This window comes from Halichoeres trimaculatus, unplaced genomic scaffold, assembly GCF_033239565.1.
Source record: "Halichoeres trimaculatus isolate MK-OKI-2021-1 unplaced genomic scaffold, fHalTri1.1 fHalTri1_scaffold_6, whole genome shotgun sequence".
Classification (NCBI taxonomy): domain Eukaryota; kingdom Metazoa; phylum Chordata; class Actinopteri; order Labriformes; family Labridae; genus Halichoeres; species Halichoeres trimaculatus.
In genome coordinates, this window is record NW_027437184.1 from 15,087,226 (window position 1) to 15,111,347 (window position 24,122).

Consider the following 24,122-nt stretch of genomic DNA (forward strand, 5'->3'; position numbering starts at 1 on the left):
GACAATTTTACAAGATTTAATTTATTAACTATTATACAGTTCACATAAGGCCTTCATCTTCTAACACTTTTCAGTCAGACAAATTTCATGGTTTGCTCTTGGTGCACGGTACATAAACTTTCATTTTTCAGCTATTTCACTTCAGCAATTGTTCAGTTTTCTTGTAATTTTATGTTTTAAAACAGGGAGAGGCATTTCATCCATCTCCCTCTGTGTTTTTTTAAATCATGCACTAAACTTAAGTGGCCTTGAACCATTCACAAAAATTGTAAAAATGGACTTTCAATCATTGAAATACACACTAGAAATGTTTTCTACCATTGACTAAAGGGTGGTGTCCCCCCAACATACAAATAAACAACCATTATCGAGTAGTATGCACTCACTTTTTGCTCATTGAACAGCAGGTTTGCCAAAGTTGCATCAGAAGTCAAGTGATGCGGAAATATAATATTCTCCCAGGAATCGTGACATAGTGAGACAGTTGCTTGCTTCTGAGTCAGTCTTGGTGTCACAGCTCCCAGCTCTGAGCTTGATGAGGTGTGTCCTCAGTTTACACCGAGGACACCTAAAATGCCTGACTTGCAACAGCACTGTGATTCCAAAAGTACCTGTAAACTGATGATCCCATTTACTACTACGACAAACCACCTCACTACTTCCTTCTTTGTTGCACCCAAGAACTGTAACTGAGCCATAAACATCCAGAGCCTGTGTGTCTGGTGGTACTATTTTTTCTTCTTCCCATTAAAAAGACAATGCTTCCTCTCAGGGTTTAATGCTTAAAATGATCAGGGTCTCATCAGTAGTGCTACCACCGAAGATGTGCAGCTTGTTTTCCATGAAAGGGCAGGCGATGAGCTAGCACAAGAACTAATTCACTAGAGCAGGTAAACAGTTGTAGGTGCTTCCTGAATGTGCCCCATTCACAAACATTTAAACTTCTACAGGTTTGTATCGTATAGCAGGACTAGCAGTAACAGTGCGTTTGAGAATACTACACCTTCTGAGTTAAAAGGTCCTTAATATTGGATGAATACAAAGAGCTTGTTTGATAGATAGCCACAGCAACACATCCAGCAACCTATCATGTTTCAAGCGTTTGGCTTCTATGGACACCGGATGGCAATGTAGAGTTATGTTGTGGTATGACATGACAAGGTTACACATTCAAAATTTCTCCTTCACTTGACTGGTGGCAGGCAAAGTCCTCTGATATTAAAATGGTTGAAATAATCCAAACTTTCCCTAAACGTCCACTCTGATCCACCGACAGCTATGAAGAGGACAAATTCTAAAAGAAACTACTTTCACATGGCTGGATGAACGAGGAATGTCAGTGGATTCAGTTTTCTCATCAAGTAATACGGGCCTTCTGGATCAACTCAAACAATGCAAGTTTTTACAAAAAGGATCTTGTTTCACAAGCCTGCTCTGATGCCACGCTTAACCACTAAACAAACATTATGGACAATTAATCAATGTGGCATTTCTTCTATTTTAACACTACACTATAAAAAAGTGCTTCAGATAAGTTTGCGGATACAAAAACAAAAGGTTTGATGTAAACAAAGTTTGATCTGCCAGAGCTCTGTAGAGACAATGGGTATGGCTGTTTGAGCTGTGAAATTAAAAACACACAAAACAGTATGTCTAAAAAGAAAAAAAAACCCTTCTGAGGGCAAAACAACAGTGATCAGTAAAGTGCATCCCTGGATGTGATACCCCCCCTTCCCTTCCCTCCCCATGCTGACCCCTCTTGTAGAGCCGATGAGACACACCTCATAGGCAGACAGAACAACCTGCTACCCACAGGACCTACAGAGGACATGTCTAAAAATCCAGTGGCAGTACTTTCATGAGAAAAAAACTAAAAACAGTTTTATACAGATAAATACATGGTGGCCACAAATCATTTCTTCCAGCTTGGCATCGAGGTTTTGTTTTCTTGGTAGTGTAGGATAACTGTTGGGTTTTGACAGAAGCTAGGCTTGCTGTGACAGCACCTCTGTCCTCGGCCTCTGAGCTGAAGTCAGATTCCAGGTGATCAGGAGCTCAGAGGGCAGAGGGAGAGTCACTGATAAAGGTAGCCTGCCTGGTTGCACACAAATATGGATACAAATGGCAGGTGAGGGAGGTCCTCTCGAGACACTTCCCATCCCCTCTTTTCATATTCTAGGTTGTCCATGATCAAAAATGTAGTGTGCAAGAGCACATGTTTGTTTGTATGTGTATGTTTGTGTTGGTGATAAGGTCCAGCATCATCATGGGCACACATGGTTTCACCGTCTCTCACAGTGTCTCTTGTTCGGCAGGGGAATGGTGGGAGTGGGGATGCTGGTGGAGGGGAGGGAGCAGAGACTGCAGGGGGGACTGGGGGGTGGTGGGCGGGGACTGCTGCAGGGGGCTGAAGTGTGCGGTGGTGTGGGGGGGAGAGGAGCGGTAACAAGAGTAGGCAGAGCTCCCACTGAGGGTGGTGGTGGGCGAGGCGGGGAGACCTGCCAGGCCTGTGGGGGAGTCGAGGAGGGGCTGGTTGTAGAAGAAGAATGCACACTGGTGGATGAAGGTCTCAATGATTGTCTGGTAGGTGCGTGTGGCAGTCAGAGCGTCCATAGTAGTGAAGTCTGGCCTCATGAGAGTGGGCCAGAAACAGATGGACAAGTTTTCACTGGTCATCAAGTTCACCCTGTTCAGCTGGCTCACCCTGGGAAGAACACACGCAAACAGACACTAATTATTCATTCTCATCATCAAGTGCAGAAAAGCAGATGGTTGTCTCCTGTAGAAGACCGACAAATCCATGAAAAGGATCCAAACAGCAGACAGGGGACTTACTTGTGCAAGTGGCTCACTACATATTTGAAGACATCATAATTCTCCCTGGGGAACCTCCTCAGGACATCCTTCATGGTGTACAGCCTCTGTTCTCTGTCATTGATTTCTGCATACACAGAGAAGTCTTCATTAAAACTGAGACTATCATCACACACAGTACGTATTTCATATTAAAGGTCCTCCTTGAAGAAAGCAGTTCAGAGCGGCTCAGGTTTTCAACAACCTACCCTACCCTCTTCCCTCCTAGAGAAATAATCTTTTTATGTTCGAGTGAAGTCCCTCCCAGCCCAGCAGTGTTTGCTTACTGAAAGCATCCAATAGGTCCACCTGCAGAGCACAAGGCACCAGGGGCTCAGGCAGCTCAGAGAAGAAGCTTTTGAGGCCTCCAGCCACAGTGTTTATGGAGAAGTCTTTCTCAACGAGGTCTAAACCGTGGTCTGCACACAAAGAGAGAGACAGTTTAACAGATCAGAGAAACTACAGCTGTCAGCGGGAGCAAACAATCCGCTGCATGTCACTTTCCTTTGGTAAATTTCTGTTTATGTTCTGATTAGACGACCACATAATTAGATGTCAAACAGCTGCTTCAAACAAGTCTGATTGGCAACTCACCCTGTTCAAACTGCCTCTGCATGCTTTCCATCTCTGACTTGTTGCCACTCACACGGTACAACCCCTCCGTATTCAGGCCTGGGGGAGGGAGAACGCAGAAGAGAAAGGGGAAAGACGTGGGGGGTAGCGACAGAAACAAGCAAAGCACAAACACTTCATTAGCTGTGTTGCAAACTGACATAAAGCAGACACAGACACTTTTATAGTAGTATCAAGCCAGTGAATAATCTCTTTTATAACTTAGATATCAGAAACAGGAGTATTTAATTAAGAGATATAGCAAAATGTGATCATCACAAATCAATATCACTAATTCTAACAGGTAGGGATGGGTACCTTTTTTTGTGTTTATGTGGTAAAAAATAATTTGTTTAATAATAAAGGTTTTTTTTTCAATTTAACATATTTCATTCGTTTATTCATTTTCTGAACTGCTTATCCTGTTCAGGGTCCCGGGTGGCTGGAGCCTATCCCAGCTGTCATTGGGCGAGAGGCAGGGTACACCTTGGACTGGTCGCTAGTCAATCACAGGGCTGACACAGAGACAGACAACCATTCACTCACACTTATAAGCAATTTAGAGTGTTCAATTAATCTGGTGAGCATGTTTTTGGACTGTGGGAGGAAGCCGGAGGACCCGGAGAGAACCCGCACATGCACGGGGGAGAACATGCAAACTCCACACAAAAAGGCCCACCAGCCAAGCTAGGAATCAAACTGGTGACTTTCTTGCTGTGAGGCTGCAGCACTACCTACTGTGCCACCGTGCAGCCTTTAACATATTTATTCTTCAATATATAGCCTTGCAATGCTGTGTTCATGTCCAGTATGGAAATTCACCTACTCTTCCACTCTCTCACAGTCACGAGGATGCATTTACGTACCTGAACATGGTACCTTTTGATTTTACGTGAATTACGTGAAGTACAGAGTACATTTACGTACTCTGTACTTTTGAATTTGGTTGGTACCTATAAAAGTACCTTATTCGGTACCCATCCCAACTAACAGGTACTAACCTATCTTGCTGAATGACAACTTTTTTCTATTAATCATTTGATCAGGCATATATAAACCACATGCACAGTGGCTCAACATGCAGAAAGAAGAGACAAAAGGACAAAGAAACTGACCTGTAGTCTCAATGAAGCGGACACACTTCTCAATGAAGAGTGGGATAGGTCTGTCTGGGGATACCACACTGGCAAGAGGGACTCCAAAGTAAGTGCTCTCCATGGGCTTGGGAATAGCAGGACGGGGCTTTGGTCTTGTTTTCTGTGAATGAACAGAAAATGTGTTGTATTTCATCATGAGAAATTCTCACATACACTATCTAAATCCTCAAACATGCTCTCACTGTGCGAACATATTCACCCAACACTTGCCTCAGTTTTTTAACACTAACTCATTCATGTCTTTGAAAAACTTCCTGCTTAAGATCATTGACAGGTAAATAAAAATAAGACTTTTCACTTTCAAAAAACACATAAAAAAGAGGAATAATACACACCTTTGCTGTTCGGCGCAGGCTTTTCAGGATGTTCCTCTTCTTTGGGTCTTCACTCTCCTCATTAACGAGGCTTTCCCCTTTTAGTGTCCCATAGTCATCCTCCTTGGACTTCTGAAGAGCTCCCATTTCATCATCACTGCCTATGAAGCTTGTGCGGAAGCTGCTGAACTTGCCGAGCCGCTTGGAGCGGTCACGGTAGAGACGAGGCTTCACCCCAGCAGCTGAGAACTTCCTCCTCCTCTCCAGAGAGCTGCTGTCTGCTTCACTGTCAGAGCCGTTTCCATTGGAGTGCATCCTGTTTGAGTTGCGGATAGTGATGATTTTGCCTTGTGTGCTGTCGTGTGGCACTGAGTAGATGATCTCTTCATTGCTTGGGCGGGGTTTTGAAACAGCGTCAATGGGCTCAGCATAGTCTGAGGGGTCATAGCCTACATCACCTCCAGGTACCCAGGTGACAGCAGAGGGCAGGGAGCGGCGGTGACCCAACGTATCAATGTAAGGGTTACGGCTAACCTTACGGAAGTCAAAAGTGACACCTGGTTTAACTCTCACTTGAGGGGGTACCTTGTTGTTTAGCTTGTTTTCAAAGTCTCTGATATCAGAAATGACAGAGATGTCACTGGAATCTAAGTCAGGCAGGTTGTAGCCCCCACTATGAGAAGAGAGGGTGCCATCATAGTACGGAGGTGATGGCTCTACATCGTCCTCTGAATCCAGGAACATGGTAACAGGGCTGGGAGAACTGCAGCGTGGGGAATACACATTTTCATTGGTGCATGCTTCAGCTACATTATCGTACATGTGCGTGGCCTCCACAATGTTGCGTTTCTCGACCACCTCCATCAGAAAAGAGTGAAACATTTCTATCCTGTGAAGGCCTCCCACCACCCCTCCAGTTCCACACACCAAGCTGTTGAAACGACCCTCAATCTCATGAGCGAGCTCCTCCCCTTGGATCAGCTGTTCACAGGCATAGTCACTGTCAGTGAGTTCTGCCTGGCTGTCTCCCACCGCCAACAGCTGAACAGGGATGATGTCCTGAACCTCACACAAGAAGGCACAGAGGGTCTCCAGGGAGGCTTTCCTTGACACAGAGTACACAGCAATGTAGCCGTGTACTAACCTGCTCTTCCTCAAAGTGAAGGAGGCGTGGTATGAGAGCAGAGAGAGCTCGATGGCCAGCTTGTGTCCTCCAACTGTCTGCTCCAGCAGCACAGAGGTGCCACTGTTGGACATGGGCCTGCAGTGCTGATGCATCAGGAAAGGGGACAGGAGTTGCTCGATGTCGTAGGAGTCCCCACACATCAAACACATGACAATGCGGAGGTCAGCCTCTGGAGCTGGCTGATGAGGGGAGTCTCTGAGACCCGGAGGCTCAGGAAGAAGGGGTGGGGAGCTGCTACTGAAAGATGTGCTCCTCCTAATGTCCAGAAGGCTTCTCAGCACCTGGTTGATTTGAGTCTCATTGACATTATGGCCATAGCCCACACCTGGGGAGGCGGGGTCCAAAAAGCTACACTGCAGTCTCCTTGCGACTTGCTGTCCCTGTGTTATAAGGTTTAAGGCAGTTTCTCCACCTATGTCCACATACGATCCCACACCTCTTTTTGTAACTAACAGCAGTGATGTTGGCAGCTGTGCTAGCTGGCTATCCCTTCGACCTAGAGTTGATTCCCTAAGCCGCTCTAGGCTTTCCACCACATAAGAGAGGGACTCTTTAGAGTTATACAGACAAAGACATCCGTGAGGAGTGAAAGTAGGTGTGTGGAAGGAATTTACAGGAAGACGCACATTTCCTTCAATTGGCCGTAGTGTCAGTTCATACATCTTCCCATCCAACACATACCAGTCATCATTTGTGCACAGAGCTCTAATCTCATTGGCGAATTCTCTGGCAAGTCCATCCTTCCCTAGAATGACCAGATTAATTCTGTCAGCCTTGTTGTCTCCAAAGTGAGCCTTCAAATCAAAAAAGGGATAACAAGTAGGGAAACGTGAAGCCAAGATCTGTTCAATCTTAGAATCTCCACAGTGAGGACTGCTGGGGCAGGTCTCCTTGGTAGGGTGATAGACAAAGTGGATATGCTTCAGCACCAAAGCATCTCTTTCAGCAGGTAGCTTCTGCAGAGCTTTGAACCGCTGCTCTTCCCCCAAAACCTCTTGAATTGCTCCCATTTTCTCTTTGCTCGGCTTGGCATCCACCTCAAGCTCATAAAAAAGCTCAGAGTACTCAAGTAAGAGCTCCTGGAAGTCTTCTTTAGCCCGGTCGATGATCTCCTTCTGATGGCGGTTGTACAAGTCTAAGTACTCTGGCTCCTCCAGCCACTGGTAGAAGTCTTCATTCATGATAAAGCTGCGAGCCTCTTCCCAAGGTTTACCAGGTGTGACAAAGGGAGAAGATGCTAACTTGTGTTTGAACTCCAGCCTCATCTCTGCCCGTCTGCATTCGTTACGCAGATGTTCCAAGTGGGCATTGAATAAGTCCTCTGCCTCCCCAGTCTCCAGCAGGTCTGAAGGGATTCTTTCATCTTCCATGTTATCAATGTGAGATGTATCCTCCCATGGGGAGTCTTCGAGAACAACAAACCAGTGGGCAAAGTGCTGCTTAGACTCCAGGACCTTCTGCACCCCAGACCAGCTCAGCTGATCAATCTCATCCAGGTCAGGCACCAAGGAACTAAGTGCTAAAGGAAGAGTGCTCAGGTATATTTTGCGACGCCTCTCAATGTGTTCCTGCTTCAGACGATAGACGTGCTGTTGGAAAAGCTTCTTGCATTTAGCAGTCCCCTCCAGGAAAACATATTCTTTGTACTCAGGGGAGGTGTTCATGCGTCGGCTGGTGTTTATCCAGGTCTCATTATGATTCTTTACTATGCGGTTGATTAGCCATTCATAGCGATCCTTGGCTGAAGCTATCTGCTGACTCTGGAGTTTCAGGGCCTCAAAATAAGGAATGATCTTGGGCTTCCCCCTGCCCTTGTCAATAAGCTGAACCAGAGTGAGGAAGGCAAGGTCCACATTTATGTTTGAACGGGCAGATGTCTCAACTACAGGCAGACTCTTTTTTGTAATAGCAAATGTATGTGCATCCTTAATGTAGCGTTCAACTCCTTCATCACACTTGGTAAGGACCAGGACAATAGGCTTCTTAGTCTTGCTCAGCTGACCGTACAGGTTTGTGACAAACTTCAGCTGGTCATCAAAGTTGCGGTTCATGCCCCGGCTGACATCCACACAAAGCAGGAAGCCATCCACCTGCAGCTTGCCCTCAGGCATTTGTTTCTGCTCAAAGTCTTGCTCCAGGCCCAGCTGATCAGTACAGAAGTACATGAGCTTCTCAGCTGAGGCCAGCTTGGTTGCAGCTGCCCGCTTGATATAGGGCTGCATAGCAGTGCTACGGTGTGGCTGAAATGTCTGGTCATCGATAAATTCAGTTTGCTCCACAACATGCATCCTGCACTCAGGCCCCTCCTCCAGAACCCGGGACACCTCCCCCCAAAACAGAAAGTGATCATTATTAACCACTCGACCCCCAAAGTCACTGGTGCTCAGCACTGATGTGTGATCCAAGTAAAAGTCATCAGCACTGGGCCGCACATATCTATTACACAAGCAGGATTTTCCAACCCCACACTGCCCCTTCTCTTTCTCAGTTCCTGACAAGCCCACCACAACCAGGTTGTAAATGGGCGATCTGGCATCTTGCTTTTTTGCCATCATAGCCTGCTGAAGCTCATCCTGCCACAAACAGGCACTGTGTAAAGGAGTTCACTTGAATGTTTGTCCATAAAGTTGCTGATCCACAGAGAAGATCAGATTTCACTTTCTTCTGCCGGCCTTCAATTTTATTAAATAGCAGTGCAGCTGTATGAGGGGACTTCCTTCATTCATTCCTCACAAGAATCAGATCCTGTCAAAAAATGAAACAAAGACATCAGATTATCTGGAAAATTAAAAAAAATACATTTTTAAATTGAATAAAAGGAAAAAATACAGCAAGAAGACAAACATGGCAAATATCAGCTCATCTGTCAAAGGTTATTCAATCATTCTACTTGATGCCAGAAAAAAAAAACTTAGTGGCAGTTTGATCACAAAACAGGCAAATGTTGCCATTCAAAATGTCTGTTAATTTGCATTTGCCTAATTTCTATCTTTTTCTTTATAACTTAGCAATGAAGTCACAATAACAGCATGTGACTTTGACAAGAGGCACCATTATTCCATTTTCTATCATATTCCTTAAAACCATTAATCTGGTGAAGTCTGATCACACCTGGGCATTAAATGCATTATTATTAAACACACTAAGTTTTTTTAAATCAAAGTGAAGACAAGTTTCTACTAGTCACAATTCGCTGACAGTGATTGACTTCTGGCTTAAGATGTAAAAGTCATGCTATAAGTAAGTCTCACAGCATTTCAAATAGGCACACACAATGAGTAATATCAACTTGTCAGGAACATGTATTCATTCTACAGCTGACAAAAATAATAAATTCAGATGCAAAAAGCTGGACTAGTTTGTTGTATTTTTGCTTCAACATAGCACTTCACTTTGAATTATATTTGAATATCAATGGGATTGGTGTAAAAAAAAATCACATCAACTCAGATCAGTGTCAAGTCTAACCAACTCAAAATGAATTTCTCCAACATCAGACTACATTGATCCTATAAGAGGACATTTTGGGAGTGGTGCTTTTAAATGACCATGTCAGCTGATCAGTGAGTTGGATGACAGGCATGAAAATGACTAAATGGGCACATCAGTTTATATACCTAGCTCAAACAGGAGCTATCAGACTGATCCCCTGAGACAACACAGTGACTCAATGAAGTCTGACACACGCACTGTGTAGGCCAGAGGACACTGAACTTAGCCACCTGTACAGGCAACTAGACTTCAAATCTTACGGGATTAGTCAGAGCCTCAATTATTTTACGACTGATGCAATGCTTGTATAATTGCTCATAAAATCAAAAAGGAGGATTTGAACAAATGCAGGACCCCACCTGTGCGTGATAGGATCCACCAACTTTAACAAAAAGAGAAAACATGGGCTAACGAAGAAGCTAATGCCCTGACGCATTAAGTGAGCACACATGAGGGGAAAAAACAGCTCCAGCAGGGTCAACCATGCAACCATGGGCAGTCTACACCGCTCAGCTGAGCTAGGCCTAATACACAAATGAACAGACAAGTTCACTGCAAAGAAAAACAACCAAATAACCCTATGCAGCTTTATCCAAATACAGTTTACGGAAACGTACCTTTGAGCGATTTCATTCACATAACCTACTTACCTAGATAAGATTTTGCAACCTTATATGTTTTGCAAAGGATTAACAGTTACCATGGGCTTTAGGGTGCACAGAGAGGGGCTGACCACGCCAGGCCTGCTGTCTACATAATGAAATCGCAGATCCGAAATCCTGGATAGCCTACTTCCTCCACGCCGACAGACAATGTTTAAACGGATTTTATTTACTCAGCTGTTCAGGGTGTAGCACTCGATAGCTTCACAAGGTAATAGCACATAAAGACCGGGACAGAGCATGCAGGGTACATACCTTCGCATTTCTCCCTTTCTCCTCTTGCATCTGTCAGGCCAGCTCTTGCCGCAGCCCTCGCCGCCTGATGTGCAATAGCATAAAGCCGCAGAACACACTATGGTTCGTCCCAATTCACAGATAATACTGATAATACGACAATGTGTGCAATGAGGTTATTTAATTTAAATATCCATTGCCCATGCCCGATTTCTCTTGTTCGGCTTCACTGTTTTCTATGCAATTAAACACGCGGAATGAAGCGATAAATATCCGAAATGACAGAACAATCCAATTGTGTTGTTGAAAGAGTCTGTCCTTATGAGAAATTCAGGCGTATTAAGTCTGCTTAGGCGTCTTCTTCTCGGTTCACCACGTTGCTTTTTCAATAATTATTCTGTCCATTGTTGTTCCCACATAATGCTGGGCCGGTGGCGCACACGAGACAACGGTGAGTTTGTTGCAATCGCCGTGGTGTTTCGTCTCAAATATACTCCTGCTGCAACAGAAATCGTTCATGTCCTGGTCAATTTGTGAGCAGATTGCGTGCGGGAAAGAGGTAATTCTGCCAGCTTTCCGATAATGGCGGCGGCCCTCCTCCCCGGACCTAGTTCTCCTCTTCTTTTCTTTGGGAAAAAGGAGCTGTGGAGACAGAGGCAGCGGAGAGAGGGACTCACCCAGCGGCGCCCTCACACAACTGCAGCAGGTCTGTTCTCTGCTGAGCTCACCACTACGCTGACAATGCGGGAGTCCTTTCTCGCAAGAAATCAATTTCTCACCAGTCATACCATAACTTAACCAGAAACCTATCTTATATTAAAATTTAAAACTAATGAATTTACCTGTCTAAAACCAATAATTCGGTCACAGTTAATTTTAAAAAAGAAAGAGGTAGTGCCCCCCTAGCCTCTTTGACGAAAAAATACAGAAACGGTAACTTAAGAGCTAACTTTAGCATGTTGTCTATAGCTTCAGTTAATCAACAGATGTCCAACATTTCGTCATTTGGTATCATACAATATAAAATGAAAGACATACTAGGTAATTGCTACAAGATATGCTAATGTCACAGGGAATATCACTGAAGGTGCTTTTTCGTCCTAGTTGCCCTACTTCTTGCTATCCTGCTAGATTAGCATAGTATTAGCCTATCTCTGGATAGGAAATTTACTGTTTATATGCGTAACTTTAACTGTAAACTACCAAGTAAAGTAAAGGCAGTTTCATTCTGACTCTGTTTAGAAGTAATTTACATAAAACGAGACAGACAAGTTTGGGTACTTTGCATCTTTCTCAAAAACCAGCAAAGCTGTCTGTTAACACTTAACAACTAGAAGCAGTTGAATATTTGCCTAGTTTTGGTCAAGAATTGTGTTAAGTTTTGTTTTACTATTATTTTAAGTTTTTACTTTTTGGGACATGTTTTGAAATCTTTAATAATATAGGCGTGGAACTTTTAAATATAACCTCTCTATAATGTTACTTTTTGATATAAAAAATTAACATGTTACATAGAATATGACATCTCTATCATAGTTGAGTATAATATGAACAAAGGAGACAGAAAGGTCAGTCTGACACTATTCATACCAGTTATAACTGTTTCCTCTGGCTATATGTTGATATTCTGAATGTTGACTGCTTTATTTAAAAGGAAAAAAAAAAACACAGGTACTTCACCCTGTTTTAATGTTTGGTATTACATGAAAAGTTTGTTTTTCTAAATTCCTGTCATGATTAAACGTGTTTCTATGGCCATTAATTGACATCTCGGCTATGTGACGAACTGTTGACTTTATCAGAATGGTTTGCTGTGACTTAAGGTCTTGGAACCAACCCAGAGCAGGCATTTGGGGATTGTTATTTATATTATAAAGCACTTCCACCAACAGCAGCATATTTAATGTGTCATATATTAAAAATGACAAACATAAACTGTTAGTCTAATAGCGTGGCATGGCTGTATCCTCATATGCTTCCCATATTAAATATAGTTTGCTGAAGTTGATATTATTACCTAAAATTTGCAAAATTAAATAAAAATAAAAAGCAAAATAGTGTGTGATACAACCAGTTAGCACCCAGAACCTTCACACTGACATAAAAAGGATGAGTTTTGACCTCAGAGAGAAAGGAAGACAGCAATAAAACTCTCCTCTGGTTTTTTTTCTAGGTTCTTTAATAATTTGACCTCTTTGTTCTTTAATATAACTTTTTTTTTTAAAGAAAAATGCTTCCCTCTTGGATTTGATTTACTTATAGACATGAAAACCCATTTTAAGTCAAAGGTAGAATGAATTAAATAAGTTCAAGTTTAATTTTATATAAAACAGTTTTAAGGAAATGTACTCTGTTACTTTCTGCTGATAAAGCTTGAGTGAATGCACTATTAAACAAACTGTTTCAATAATACTGCAGCAAGCAAAGGCACCTTAGTAGCAACTCAAGCCTCTCAAAAGTTCAAAGCGTAAATTGAATTTTGATTCAACAGAAATTGTTTTCAAAACATTTACCCTAAGCAGCTCATTAATTTTCCTGCATAAGCCCACAGTACAGTCAGTGCCACTCAGCTCCTCCACCTTTGACAGAGGCTGGCATCTGTCACTAGCATCATATCTGATTACTTTGCGCAGATCATTAACTTTAGAGTTGCCGCCTCCTGGTGGATTTGAAGGCCACAAACTCGGTGAAATGTTCTATCGACTTTGCAAGAAAGCTTGTAACAGTCATGGGTTTTTACTTCCTATAAAGATTTCAAGAGCTTTCTGTTATAAAGTGCCTCAGCTTTGCTGTAATCATCTCCATCAGGATTGAGTGGTTCCCTGTGGGAGTTCATTTTGTCTCTGCTGCTGCTGGAAGAGGAAAGTCAGCCTGGCGATGGATTGTTTAGTCTTCGAGCTTCACCTCTAACTGTTTGAGTAACTAGCATTGTGACCATCACTGGACTGCTACTGGAGAAACAGATGGATGGAAGTTTCACAATTTCAGTGAAGCCAGACCAGGTAAGAAGTATGTAAGCTATTTTGCTTCATATACAGTTTTTATCTTGGTGTGTATGCTCAAGTGTCTGTTCTGTGATGTGTAGGATGCAAACAAATGTACTTTTGTAGCTCGTACTGTATTTTACGTATATGAGTAAAGTTTTTGTGCTGAATGGTAGTAGAAAATATGAAAAAAAAAAAAAATCCAGCACACAGAAAGAAAGTCTGTCATGATTGTTATTGCATTAGCCTGTTTGAAAATACACTTTGTTCTAGATGAAAAATCATGCAGTTATTATATTCAGAGTTGATTGCAGTTCATCAGAAGCATATGAGCCATTGGAGTGTAATTGATAGTATCACCACTAGGCCGAGCTCTAAGCTTTCACTCACCCTTAGCATAAGCTGATCTTGTGATAAGCTCACTTTTGTTTTTACATCAGCGATCATGCATGTGAGTTAAACTATTGACCTGAAACCTTACCCTCATTGTAATCATCTTAACTATCATCAAAAGAAAACATAATGAATACGCTCAATCCCCATTTCAGAGAAAGCTGATTGATTTGAGGGGTTTTGTATCTAAATTACTTATGGTGTTCCCACAGCTTGCTGATCAGCTGGGTTTTGTTTTACACCTTTATCAATTTCTAAAGCAGCCCTTGTGGTGTAACAGGGATCTGGGGATGAGAGGCTGCAGAGGTGAACCTGGGGTGAAAGGGGCAACAGATGGGTGCTGACAGGGCTCAGCACAGATGGACAATAGGTGCAAAATGTACATGCTAAGTTAGATAAAAGGGAATGTATTCTTAGGTTTTGGCTTACATTGTAACAGCACTACTCTACAGAACTATTAAGCAACAAGCAAGGTTGCAAAGAAAGGAGAGAGAAGAGGGGGAGAGTCTATCTAAAGCCATAAAGGAAGGTACTGAAGTATTTATTAATTCCCACTGTCCCATTTATTCTTTTGAATGAGCTTCTTTGGGAGTGTGAGTGTGAGTAAGGGAGAGAAAGAGAGAGCTGTAAGGAGTAGAGAGTAAGTAAGGAACCATTTTCCACCACACCCCACCCTGCCCAGAGAAGTCATCATTCCTCACTGATTCATTGTTATTTTAATGGGAAAGCCTAACCAACACAAGACTAAACGAGGGAAATGATTTAACTAAATCACTGTGTATTCATCCAAGGTTATGCAAGGATTCCTTGAATTTCTTTCCCAGCATGTCAGATGTTAAGCATTAGTTTTTAATTTTTATGAAATTATGTGAGGTTGGAGTCAGGCAGAAGGTTATGTCTGCAGAGGAGGATTTATTTTTTTCAGCCTGAGTTTTGCAGAAGTGGATTGCGTGCCAGTTGAGGTTGTGAGAAGTGAGTGTACTCCTGAGAGAAGGTTTAAATCTATCAGCTCAGCCTTGAAACACACAGTTTAAAAAAGAGATTTGACTGGATCACTTGACACACACACATTACATCTTGAACTAACTGAGGAAGGCAACGATTTAAGAAGTGTACAGTCAGGAATTTAAACTACATTCCAGAAAGAAACAGCTCAGATCACAGCAAACCTCAAAGAAAGGTGGTCGCTGAACGCCAGGAAACAGCTAGGAAGGAAATCCTTACAGGAACTGCCAAACAAAGATAGGAACACTTATTGGAAAAAAAATATCACAAGAGAATACATCACCAGCTGAGGTGATGGAGATTCACTTTACAGTAAACTGTAGTTCCTATCTGTCTCTATGATTTCATACAGTATGGTAGCCAGGTGGTGAAATGTGCTATGTGCAGAGTAGGGAAACCAGATGTGTTAGGAGAGCACCCTCAGGTTTCCCACATGCATGTGGTTACTCATGCTATGCCTTGGATGCCCTTCAAAAGTAAATCAGAAAGTGCTGCCAGCCATTTATCTGCCACACATTCTGACTTTAGGACCCCAAGAGATGAACAGAAAATGAGTGATTGAGGGATAGCTTTACTGGCTTATTGTCACCTATGAAGGCTTGAATTAGGCATCACTTTTTTATGGAGCCATACAGGACCATACTGAGGTGGGATTCCCAGGGTTTTATGTTTAGAGACCTGAATTAGCTGAGGTGTTGTCCTCTAGACTTTTAAAAACATCTAGCTTTTTACAAAGCAACCACACCTTTACACCACCATATTGAGGATGCTAACGCTGCCTGACTTTACATCTGTCTCACTGGCAAATAGGCAGACTGCTACTACCTATCATCCACCTGTTAGTCATATACAGTCATACATTACTCTCATTCTTGATATAACTGAGATAAAGGAGTCAAATATTAAATGGTTGTTAATGGTGTAAATGCTGAGTCCTTTATTTTGAAAGAAGCCCCTAGTGGACGCATAAGAAACTACGCCTTGGGTTACTCCCATACGCCCCTCTTTTTTAAAGATTCTGTATTTTTTTTTTTAACTTTTTTTAGAGACCCTAGCAGTTTTGAACCACCTTCCATACTAACAATGCATACTAAGTTGACAAAAATTTAGTATGTGGTGTGTCAAAAATACTTGGATGTCCTACTGATTCAAGAAAATTTCACAGTATGCAGCGGCTAGTCTACCTCATATACCGTTTCCCCTTTAGGCAGAGTGCTACTACTGTTATTGCTCTGTTTTGGTTTATTGCTCTTGGCACTCAGTTTTAGGTGCATTACCATCGTCCACTGTGTTACTGTTGCTACTTTAATAATTCAGTGCTAAAAAACATCCTTACACTTTTACGGTGGAGTAATGAAAGAAACGTTGCTGATTCTTTTCTCTTCTAATCAGTAGAGTTCTCCATCTCAAAGATCACAGTTCATACCTATTTAAAGTCCATATAAACAAATGATCAACTTTTTTAAAAATAACAAGTTGATGCAAAAGGAGTTTTGCTGTCAGCTATTCTTCCACTTTTCAAACTGAAAACCAGCAAAGCATATTACAAACAGATCCAACAGAGCAGTCATTCAAAAGAAGTATAGTGAGCAGTACATACTATATACTCACAATATGGCCTACTTCATGCCACACACTTCATATTACAATTGTAAGTACTATTTAGCAAGCAGTTTTGAGAAGGCCTTAAGTGACAATTCACTGTATTTGGCACTTTTATTTTTCAGTCCTTAATGTTGTCAGTAAAAGGGACTGTGAGGAGTTTCAAAGTGACTTTGAAAAAGTTTCCCTTTTAGATAAATGTCCGATCATAATCCACACTTCAAAATGAGATTATCAGAGTCAATATTAATTATTTTGAAATGCTACTTCATAGCTTCTTCGTAGTTTCCAGCAACACTGGATTCATTTGCGGCACGTCCAAGTCTCTATGACAACACCACGCCAGCTCACGAAGTTTAAAAGAGAGAAGAGAGAAATGTGTTTTTCTCTGCTGAAAATTATTTGCATGATTCATTTTGTATTAATGGTGGACACTGGAGCCTAACTGCCAGACAGAAAAAGGACAGAAGAGCAAAAAGGGAGAGTGAAACAACCAAAGGGCTATAGACTGTTTAAGATCGTGTTGATTCCAACCCACAGTCAGCAGTTATTCTGCAGTGTTCTGTTCAAACTTGAGAGTCTATCAATAAAATGAAGAGTGAGGTTATGTTATCTCTGCTTGGTTACCGACATGTCTCACATGCTGTCAGTAGTGCAACATATGGATGGCTACTGACTGTATGGTACAAACTCCCATCTGTTGCTTGTTGTCATGTTTCAAACAACAACGCTATGTAACTGTACCAAATACCTTTCCTTGTTGCGTTGTATCTGGTAAAAAGTTGTCTTGAGCAAAGAAAATTTGTTCCAAAACTGGTAAAAAGTCATGTCTTTATGGCAGTGTGTGTGAGACTCCAGGCCAGAGGGTGGCAAGGCAGTCCAATTAAAACAGATCCCCCTCATAGCATCTTTGTTAATGAAGTCTTTCTAATGATACCAAACAGAGATTTTAAATTAGTGCTTTAGCTCTGATAACTAAAGCATTGAGGGTTGAGAGTTTTGCTGTCTTTGAACAAACTATGGTTACTGGTGAACTGTATTTCCATATGATTTAGAAGCTGGCATGGACACACTGTCCCTTTGAACTTTAACGTCACAAACACATTTTAGTTCACTCATCAAACTACTAAAACAAAAAGCACACTCACCCAAACCAAAATCCCAGTGCACCCTGAAGTGGACAGAAAAAAATAACCCTTTGTCCAGAATATTTCCTTCATTGGGGAAACACAATAATACCTTTAGTTCTGCCAATTGAATTAACAACTTCATGTCATTGTGCTAGTTCCTTTGATTTTTGTGCCCTGCGTAAAGAAAAGTGACAGATTATTTTATGATGTGCTCAAACTGAATAGGAATTGGTTGAGAGACACTTAATTTCTAGGGAATAGAAAACGATTAGGGGGGTGTGCCTATAGCAGGCACAACAGGATTTCTAACCAAATATAGAAAAAATGAAACAAAAAAGATTTTGACTGACATCGCTTGCCTTATTTTTGGCCTATGTAGTGAGACTAGTGTAGCAGTGTTATTTCTACAATGCCAATGGTAATCCCTTGTGGTAGAGAGGCAGACACATGGCGATTTTTCTTCCTCATTTAAAGAGACGGAGACCTCTGGAGAAAAAAGTGAGCGATTTTCTCCATCTGGGTAACATTATTCAGATTCCTCTGTGCTAGATATGTGATGATGCTGGCAAAGAAGAGAGGCTGAGGCGGGGATTCAGAGGGAGGGGAAATAGGGTGAAAGGAGGGACCATGAATCCAGAGGAGGGCACTGTTCTCCCCGACAGTGTGTCCCTGACTGCACTTTCCTAAAATGCCTCAAACACAAGGGGTTGATAGAAGTGAGGAATCTGTTTGTCCATGCAAAAAGCACATTTTATGTGACGTTATGGTGTTCAAAAATATCCTCTGATATATTTATTTCATCTACAGTGAAGGTGAGCCTCACAAGGAGACAGGCAGTCTTTCTGGTGAACACTTCCATAACTCACATCCCATGTGAATCTGTCTGAGCTTGCGGGAGAAAAGGGAGGGAGTAAACTAAACAGGGAGGGAGGAAAGAAAGAATGTACTGAGTTCTCATCATGTGATTTCACTTTTTTTTCTCTTTTCATATCGCTGCACTGATTACATGTTTGTAGACCGAAGCTCTTAGCAATTTTTTCCAGGCCCTCTCAGCCCTCTGTTTCTTTTTTTTTTTTCAGGGTCCAGCAGCTTACTTTCCCTCTACTCTTTTTTTCCAGCATGACGTCTGAGTGAGGTTCCTGCCCTTGTTTTGTGCAGTACAGTGAAGAGGAAAGGAGAGGGGACTCGCAGAGAGGCGTACATTTACTTGAGCGGTCAAAGGGAGGATGAATTGAAGGTGTAAACAAGAGGGGACTGTTGGTGTTTTGGCTTGAGCGCTTATGCTTTGTCCTCACAGGGGAGCCAGACAAGGAGGAGGAAGGACCTGGAGAAAGAGACTGAAGCTGAAGGAGTGAGAAAGTGACTGAAAAGAAGAGAAAGAGAATAATTTTCCAAAATTTGTTGCCTGAAGGCAAACGTGGATGAGACGCTACGGCTGAAGAAGTCTGCCTGACACAGGAGGAGGAGCAGAAGCCTGGGAGAGACAACCAGTTTGGCTTTTTTCAGCAACAACAGGGCAGGATGAGGTACCAAGGCAGGGTAAGGTCCTTGATGCTCTGTGTGAGTTTATATTTAGTGCAAACACTGCATAGGTTTCATTCATATGTGTGCATTTACTACTTTATAAAAGGAAGATTAATTTCACTGTCATGGAGACAAACAAAGCAGAACAATGAGTCACTTGAGTTCTGTTCATGCCTTTGTATGAGTCACAGTGTATTCTGGGTTTGTATAAGCTTTCACTCAAGCAGCCGTAAGAGTGTAAACTTTTTTTTCCACCATATCCATTACTGGCACATCGGTGCTAAAGAGCCAGCTGTGGTACCAGAGCAGCTAGCCCTGGGACAGAGTGGTGGGGCAGGCCTTATAAGGAAGACAATCCCAATGCAGACGGCCCAGCAGAGCTTAGTCATGGAGCCTGGAGCCAAGTCCCACTTTGTGGTTAGAGTCCTCACTGGGTGTCACTTCTGCTACACCAAAAAAACAAACCTGCAGCTATCACTGAAGCTGAGAGTCAAAGTCTCATAAAGGGTTGAAGCACTCCTTGGGGCCTGTCAGTTCAATCAGACTCTCACTGCTGCAAAAACTGAGCCTCGGGTCAGTTCACTGAAAACAAAGCTGCAAGGATTACTCTGTATTGTGATCGTATTTCCATCCAAAACATGCTGCCCGTAGGCTATGTCGGTCCAAGAGTCTCTGGATCACATCCTTGAAGATTTCTCTTTACACGAGTAAAACTGTTTATGGGCGTTTGGAGGAAGCATTTTCCTTATGCATGTTCTGATTCCTGGGATTACGAAAACTAAAAAATGTAACCCATGACTACCAAGGACAATGAAAACAGTGTCTGCTGTGTTTTTTGTATCTTGTTGCGTAAAAAGGTCTGTCCTATCAGTGCGACATCAATGCTGGCTTCGTAATTATTCTTGAAAGAAATAGCACATCAATATTAGGTCTCAAGATTTGCTCATTTTTGGTGTACACTGTGTGGTTTTCGCCAAGGCAGCTACTTTTCATCCTTTAAACAGCACAGAAAATGTCAGGTCTCAAAGCACTCAAAGGTGGAATGAAATGTTCCTGCCAAAAGAGTCAGAGCCAGGTGGTGCTGGTCAGTGTCAGCAGCCATTAAAGCTTGATGTTTATGTCCTTTTCAAGTGGCCAGGCTGAACAAGAAGTGAATCAGCATCACTTCCTTGTATGATCCACATTTTGATGTCTGTTGGTTAACTGCCACCTGTGTTACCTCGCTGCATTGTTTCTGCTCTGAACTGCTACTCTAATGAATGGAGGTGCAGGGAAAGCACACAGCCTCTGTGTTTTATATAAAATTAAGCACAGCTGCAGATGCAAGCACAGAAACTATTAGTGGTATCCGCTGACATCCTGTCCTAAACCTGACCCAGGCATTCCTTTGCTGTATCCTTTGGAAAATCTGACTGTGAACTGTGATTACTATCCAAGGGAAACCCACCTGCAGGAGTGGGAGAACAATACTCTAAGGTGAAGCAGAGAGGAGGGGCTGCAGTGTGTGTGTCCACTGGCTTTCCTTTGCTCCAGCCTTTTGGCCGACTTCCACTGTTGTCTTCTTGTTTTTTTTTAAAAGCTTTTTCCACCATCAAACAGTCAAATGAGCCCCCTGAGAGACCTGCCTTTAAGAACAACAGAAGTCCTGTGGAAGTGTAGCACCTTTGTCCCACTTGCTTGCTGTTGTCATGAATTTGTTGGACAAAAATGACAGCGGGGCTTCTCTCATAAATGGATCTTTGATACTGAGGATAGAGCGCATGCTTTGGCTTAAGTTTACTGCACTGATTACACACTAAAAATGTGTGTTTGGATATTTAACATGAGTAAATTTGGGCTTCTCAAACTTTTATACCTGTTTAAGCAAGTATGCATGCCTATGATTGGGGTTACGTGAGTTCGATTTGAGTTTAGGGCCTATCTGAAAATGTCACTCAGCAGACTGTTAATTATTTCCTGTCTGCACTCTTAAGTCTGCCATCACACTGAGGTTTACATGTACACACTCATTCCCAGGCACATTGGTTAATCCCGTCTGGTGATTTGGCGCTGTGTACTGTACATACATCATGATACTCAATCTCTATAAAATGAAGAAGTCTCTGCTGTCTGTTTATGATCAGGATTCCTTAAATGTCCTAACTGTTTAGTCTGGGCTCTGGTTTACCTTCTCCTCTTTTGTGTGTTTAGTGAGGGTTGCTTTGGTGATGGGGTCAGTGAGTCTTGAGACATTTGCTCTGATATTTTGAAATACTCCGTACTTTTGTTGTTATAAATGGATTCTCTATTGTGAAACATTACAAGATAACTCTTTCATGACAGAATGACTTTATCATGCATTTAAAAAAATGGAAGTTGGCCTTTTCTGCCCCCTGCTTGACAGGATTATAATTACACAGGTAGTCAATTCATTGCGAATAAGTGCAGAAACCATCTTTTGTGCTGTAACTCCGTCTCTCTCTGTGACATTGCCGTCTCTCTGTAGGAGGTGGACGTTGAAGGACGAGTGCGCCTGGTGATGGAGAGCGCCCTGACTGCCCGGGACAGGGTTGGGGTGCAGGATTTTGTCCTGCTGGAAAACTATAACAGCGAAGCAGCCTTCATAGAGAACCTACGAAGACGCTTCAGAGAAAGTCTCATCTATGTAATCCATCTAGATTTTCCTCACATATTCCCAAACATCTCAGCTGGTGTGGTGAAACATATTTCAATGCTTCCTAATGTTTTTGGCCCAGACATACATTGGCTCAGTGTTGGTGTCAGTGAACCCCTACAAAGATCTGGAGATTTACTCCAAGACACAGATGGAGCGCTACAGAGGGGTCAGCTTCTACGAGATATCGCCTCACATGTGAGTCTCTTAATGGTACATTTTTCATAAATACTTTCTACAAACTCTTCTCCTGTACTTTGCTTTCGACTGACCAACCAATGCACTTAAAAAACTGAAAGGTGAGTGTTTCAATCATTCTTTTATGATTCGCATGTAAAGAGTAACAGAAAATCACAAATGGGGTAAGATAATTTCACCTGTTAATTGTCTTGTTGTAAGACATTGGTATTTTTAAGGAACTTGTCAACCAAGTATTTTATGCTAGTTTTCAAAAACTTTTTACAAAAATTTCTCATGTAATTTTTTTCTTTTGATATCTTGAAATCAGACATGTTTCTATTCTTATTATGCGAGTGGCTTATACTAAGCATATTTGAACATTTCTTATCCCAAAGTCTAGTCAAATGCATTTTTTTTGCAGTGTGATCATGTGTTGAGGATTATGAATAATCAAACTGATTCTTTGGGATCATGAAGAATTAAAAATGCCTTTAAGTCCTATGTGCATGCAATAAATGCTCAAACTCAAACATGTTGTACAACTCAGTACTTAAACAGAACAACACTGAAAAAACTAGAGGACTATCAAAAATTGTTATCAATTAATCCTACAATTTCATTCCCTTTGGAATATTTAACAATTCTATATTTTTCATATTTAACTGTAATAAAATGATAGGGATAAAACTCTTGAGCAGGAGAAGTGTTAGCCTTATTTATCCCAAATTATATGTCAAATGATCATGAAATAAAGTACAAGTAAAAAAAAAAAGTTCCTGCTTTTTGTATCGCAACAGACTGTCTTCATAGGTTCATATTAATTACAACTATATGAGGTAAGACAAGTCATGCTGAAAGTTTTAAAGATGAACCTTTTCATTACAAAGCGAAACACAGTTTGCATTACATTTCACCCCAAGTGTACATAGTGACCTCATTTGAATACCACCTTTCAGTGCTTGTTGCTTCTGTGTTATTCTTCCAGCTACGCACTGTCAGACAACACATACCGAGCCATGCGGACAGAGAGAAAGGATCAGTGTATTCTCATATCAGGTGAGAGTGGAGCAGGTAAAACAGAGGCCTCTAAGAAGATCCTCCTCTACTACGCTGTAACCTGCCCTGCTAATGAGCACATGGCTACCCTCGGTGAACGTCTGCTGCAGTCCAATCCAGTTCTGGAGGTATTTAACCACTGGAATTTCAAAATTATCTGTACTATGATTAAACAATAAGATTTTTTATTCTGCACTTACTTTGCATTTATTCTTTTATTTATTTATTTATTTATTTATTTATTTATTTATTTATTTATTTATTTTTCTGTCATTTTTACCTTCTCCCCTTGCTGACTGTACCTCCTTTGCTTTGTTAAGGCATTTGGCAACGCAAAAACTCTAAGAAACGACAACTCCAGCCGCTTTGGAAAATACATGGACATCCAGTTTGACTTCAGGGTAAACAAAGCTCTCCTCTACTTCCTCACTCAATAGTAAACTGATAACTGACAACAGTTTGTTGTAGAGCTGAAACATTCGATCCTAACCTGCTTTGAACAGTGGCTCTCTGTCTCAATGTTTCCCCCTCCTAGGGGGCACCAGTGGGCAGTCACATCCTGAACTTCCTGTTGGAAAAAACACGTGTGGTGTACCAGAACCAAGGAGAGAGGAACTTCCACATCTTTTATCAGCTCCTGGACGGAGGAGATGACGACCTGCTCCGAGCACTGGACCTGGAGAGGAACCCACAGAGCTATGGTTATCTTGTAAAGGTGTGTGTGTGTGTGTGTGTGTGTGTGTGTGTGTGTGTGTGTGTGTGTGTGTGTGTGTGTGTGTGTGTGTGTGTGTGTGTGTGTGTGTGTGTGTGTGTGTGTGTGTGTGTGTGTGTGTGTGGCAGGTGTTTATTACATTACTTGTCTTCAAACAATTTTGAACATTATTGGATTTTTTTAGGGCAACTGTCCAAGACTCAGTTCTGTCAGTGACAAGAATAACTGGAAAGTTGTGATGAAGGCCCTGACTATCATTGGCTTCACTGAGGAAGAGGTGCAGGTGCGTACCACTCGCTGCACTGGAGCACTGTTTTGTTTTCCACTCATGTTCTTTGGCTTACAGAGTATGTTTGTTGCATACAAGCATTTT

At 42.0% G+C, this 24,122-nt stretch overlaps 2 protein-coding genes across 4 annotated transcripts in view; one reads left to right on the forward strand and one right to left on the reverse strand.

Moving 5' to 3' along the window:
* Positions 1–11,157, reverse strand: arhgap35b (Rho GTPase activating protein 35b). The gene is given in 8 exon segments (XM_074672276.1): positions 1–2,349; positions 2,352–2,704; positions 2,836–2,941; positions 3,141–3,272; positions 3,448–3,525; positions 4,581–4,722; positions 4,958–8,867; positions 10,532–11,157. Coding segments are annotated over 7 exon segments (4,806 nt in total). The 5' UTR covers positions 8,678–8,867; positions 10,532–11,157; the 3' UTR covers positions 1–2,074.
* LOC141791663 (unconventional myosin-Ic-like) overlaps positions 11,120–24,122 on the forward strand; it is a 21,059-nt gene continuing 8,056 nt past the window's right edge. The window contains exons 1-9 of one of the 3 annotated variants that reach the window (XM_074672279.1): positions 11,120–11,216; positions 13,319–13,519; positions 18,922–19,163; positions 21,634–21,792; positions 21,884–21,999; positions 22,967–23,165; positions 23,358–23,438; positions 23,573–23,752; positions 23,934–24,032. In XM_074672279.1, coding sequence (XP_074528380.1) covers positions 19,146–19,163; positions 21,634–21,792; positions 21,884–21,999; positions 22,967–23,165; positions 23,358–23,438; positions 23,573–23,752; positions 23,934–24,032 — 852 coding nt within the window. In that variant the 5' untranslated portion in view covers positions 11,120–11,216; positions 13,319–13,519; positions 18,922–19,145. Of the gene's footprint in view, positions 11,217–13,318; positions 13,520–18,742; positions 19,164–21,633; positions 21,793–21,883; positions 22,000–22,966; positions 23,166–23,357; positions 23,439–23,572; positions 23,753–23,933; positions 24,033–24,122 lie in introns of all 3 variants that reach the window. The other 2 variants (XM_074672277.1, XM_074672278.1) reach the window with 2 other exon arrangements.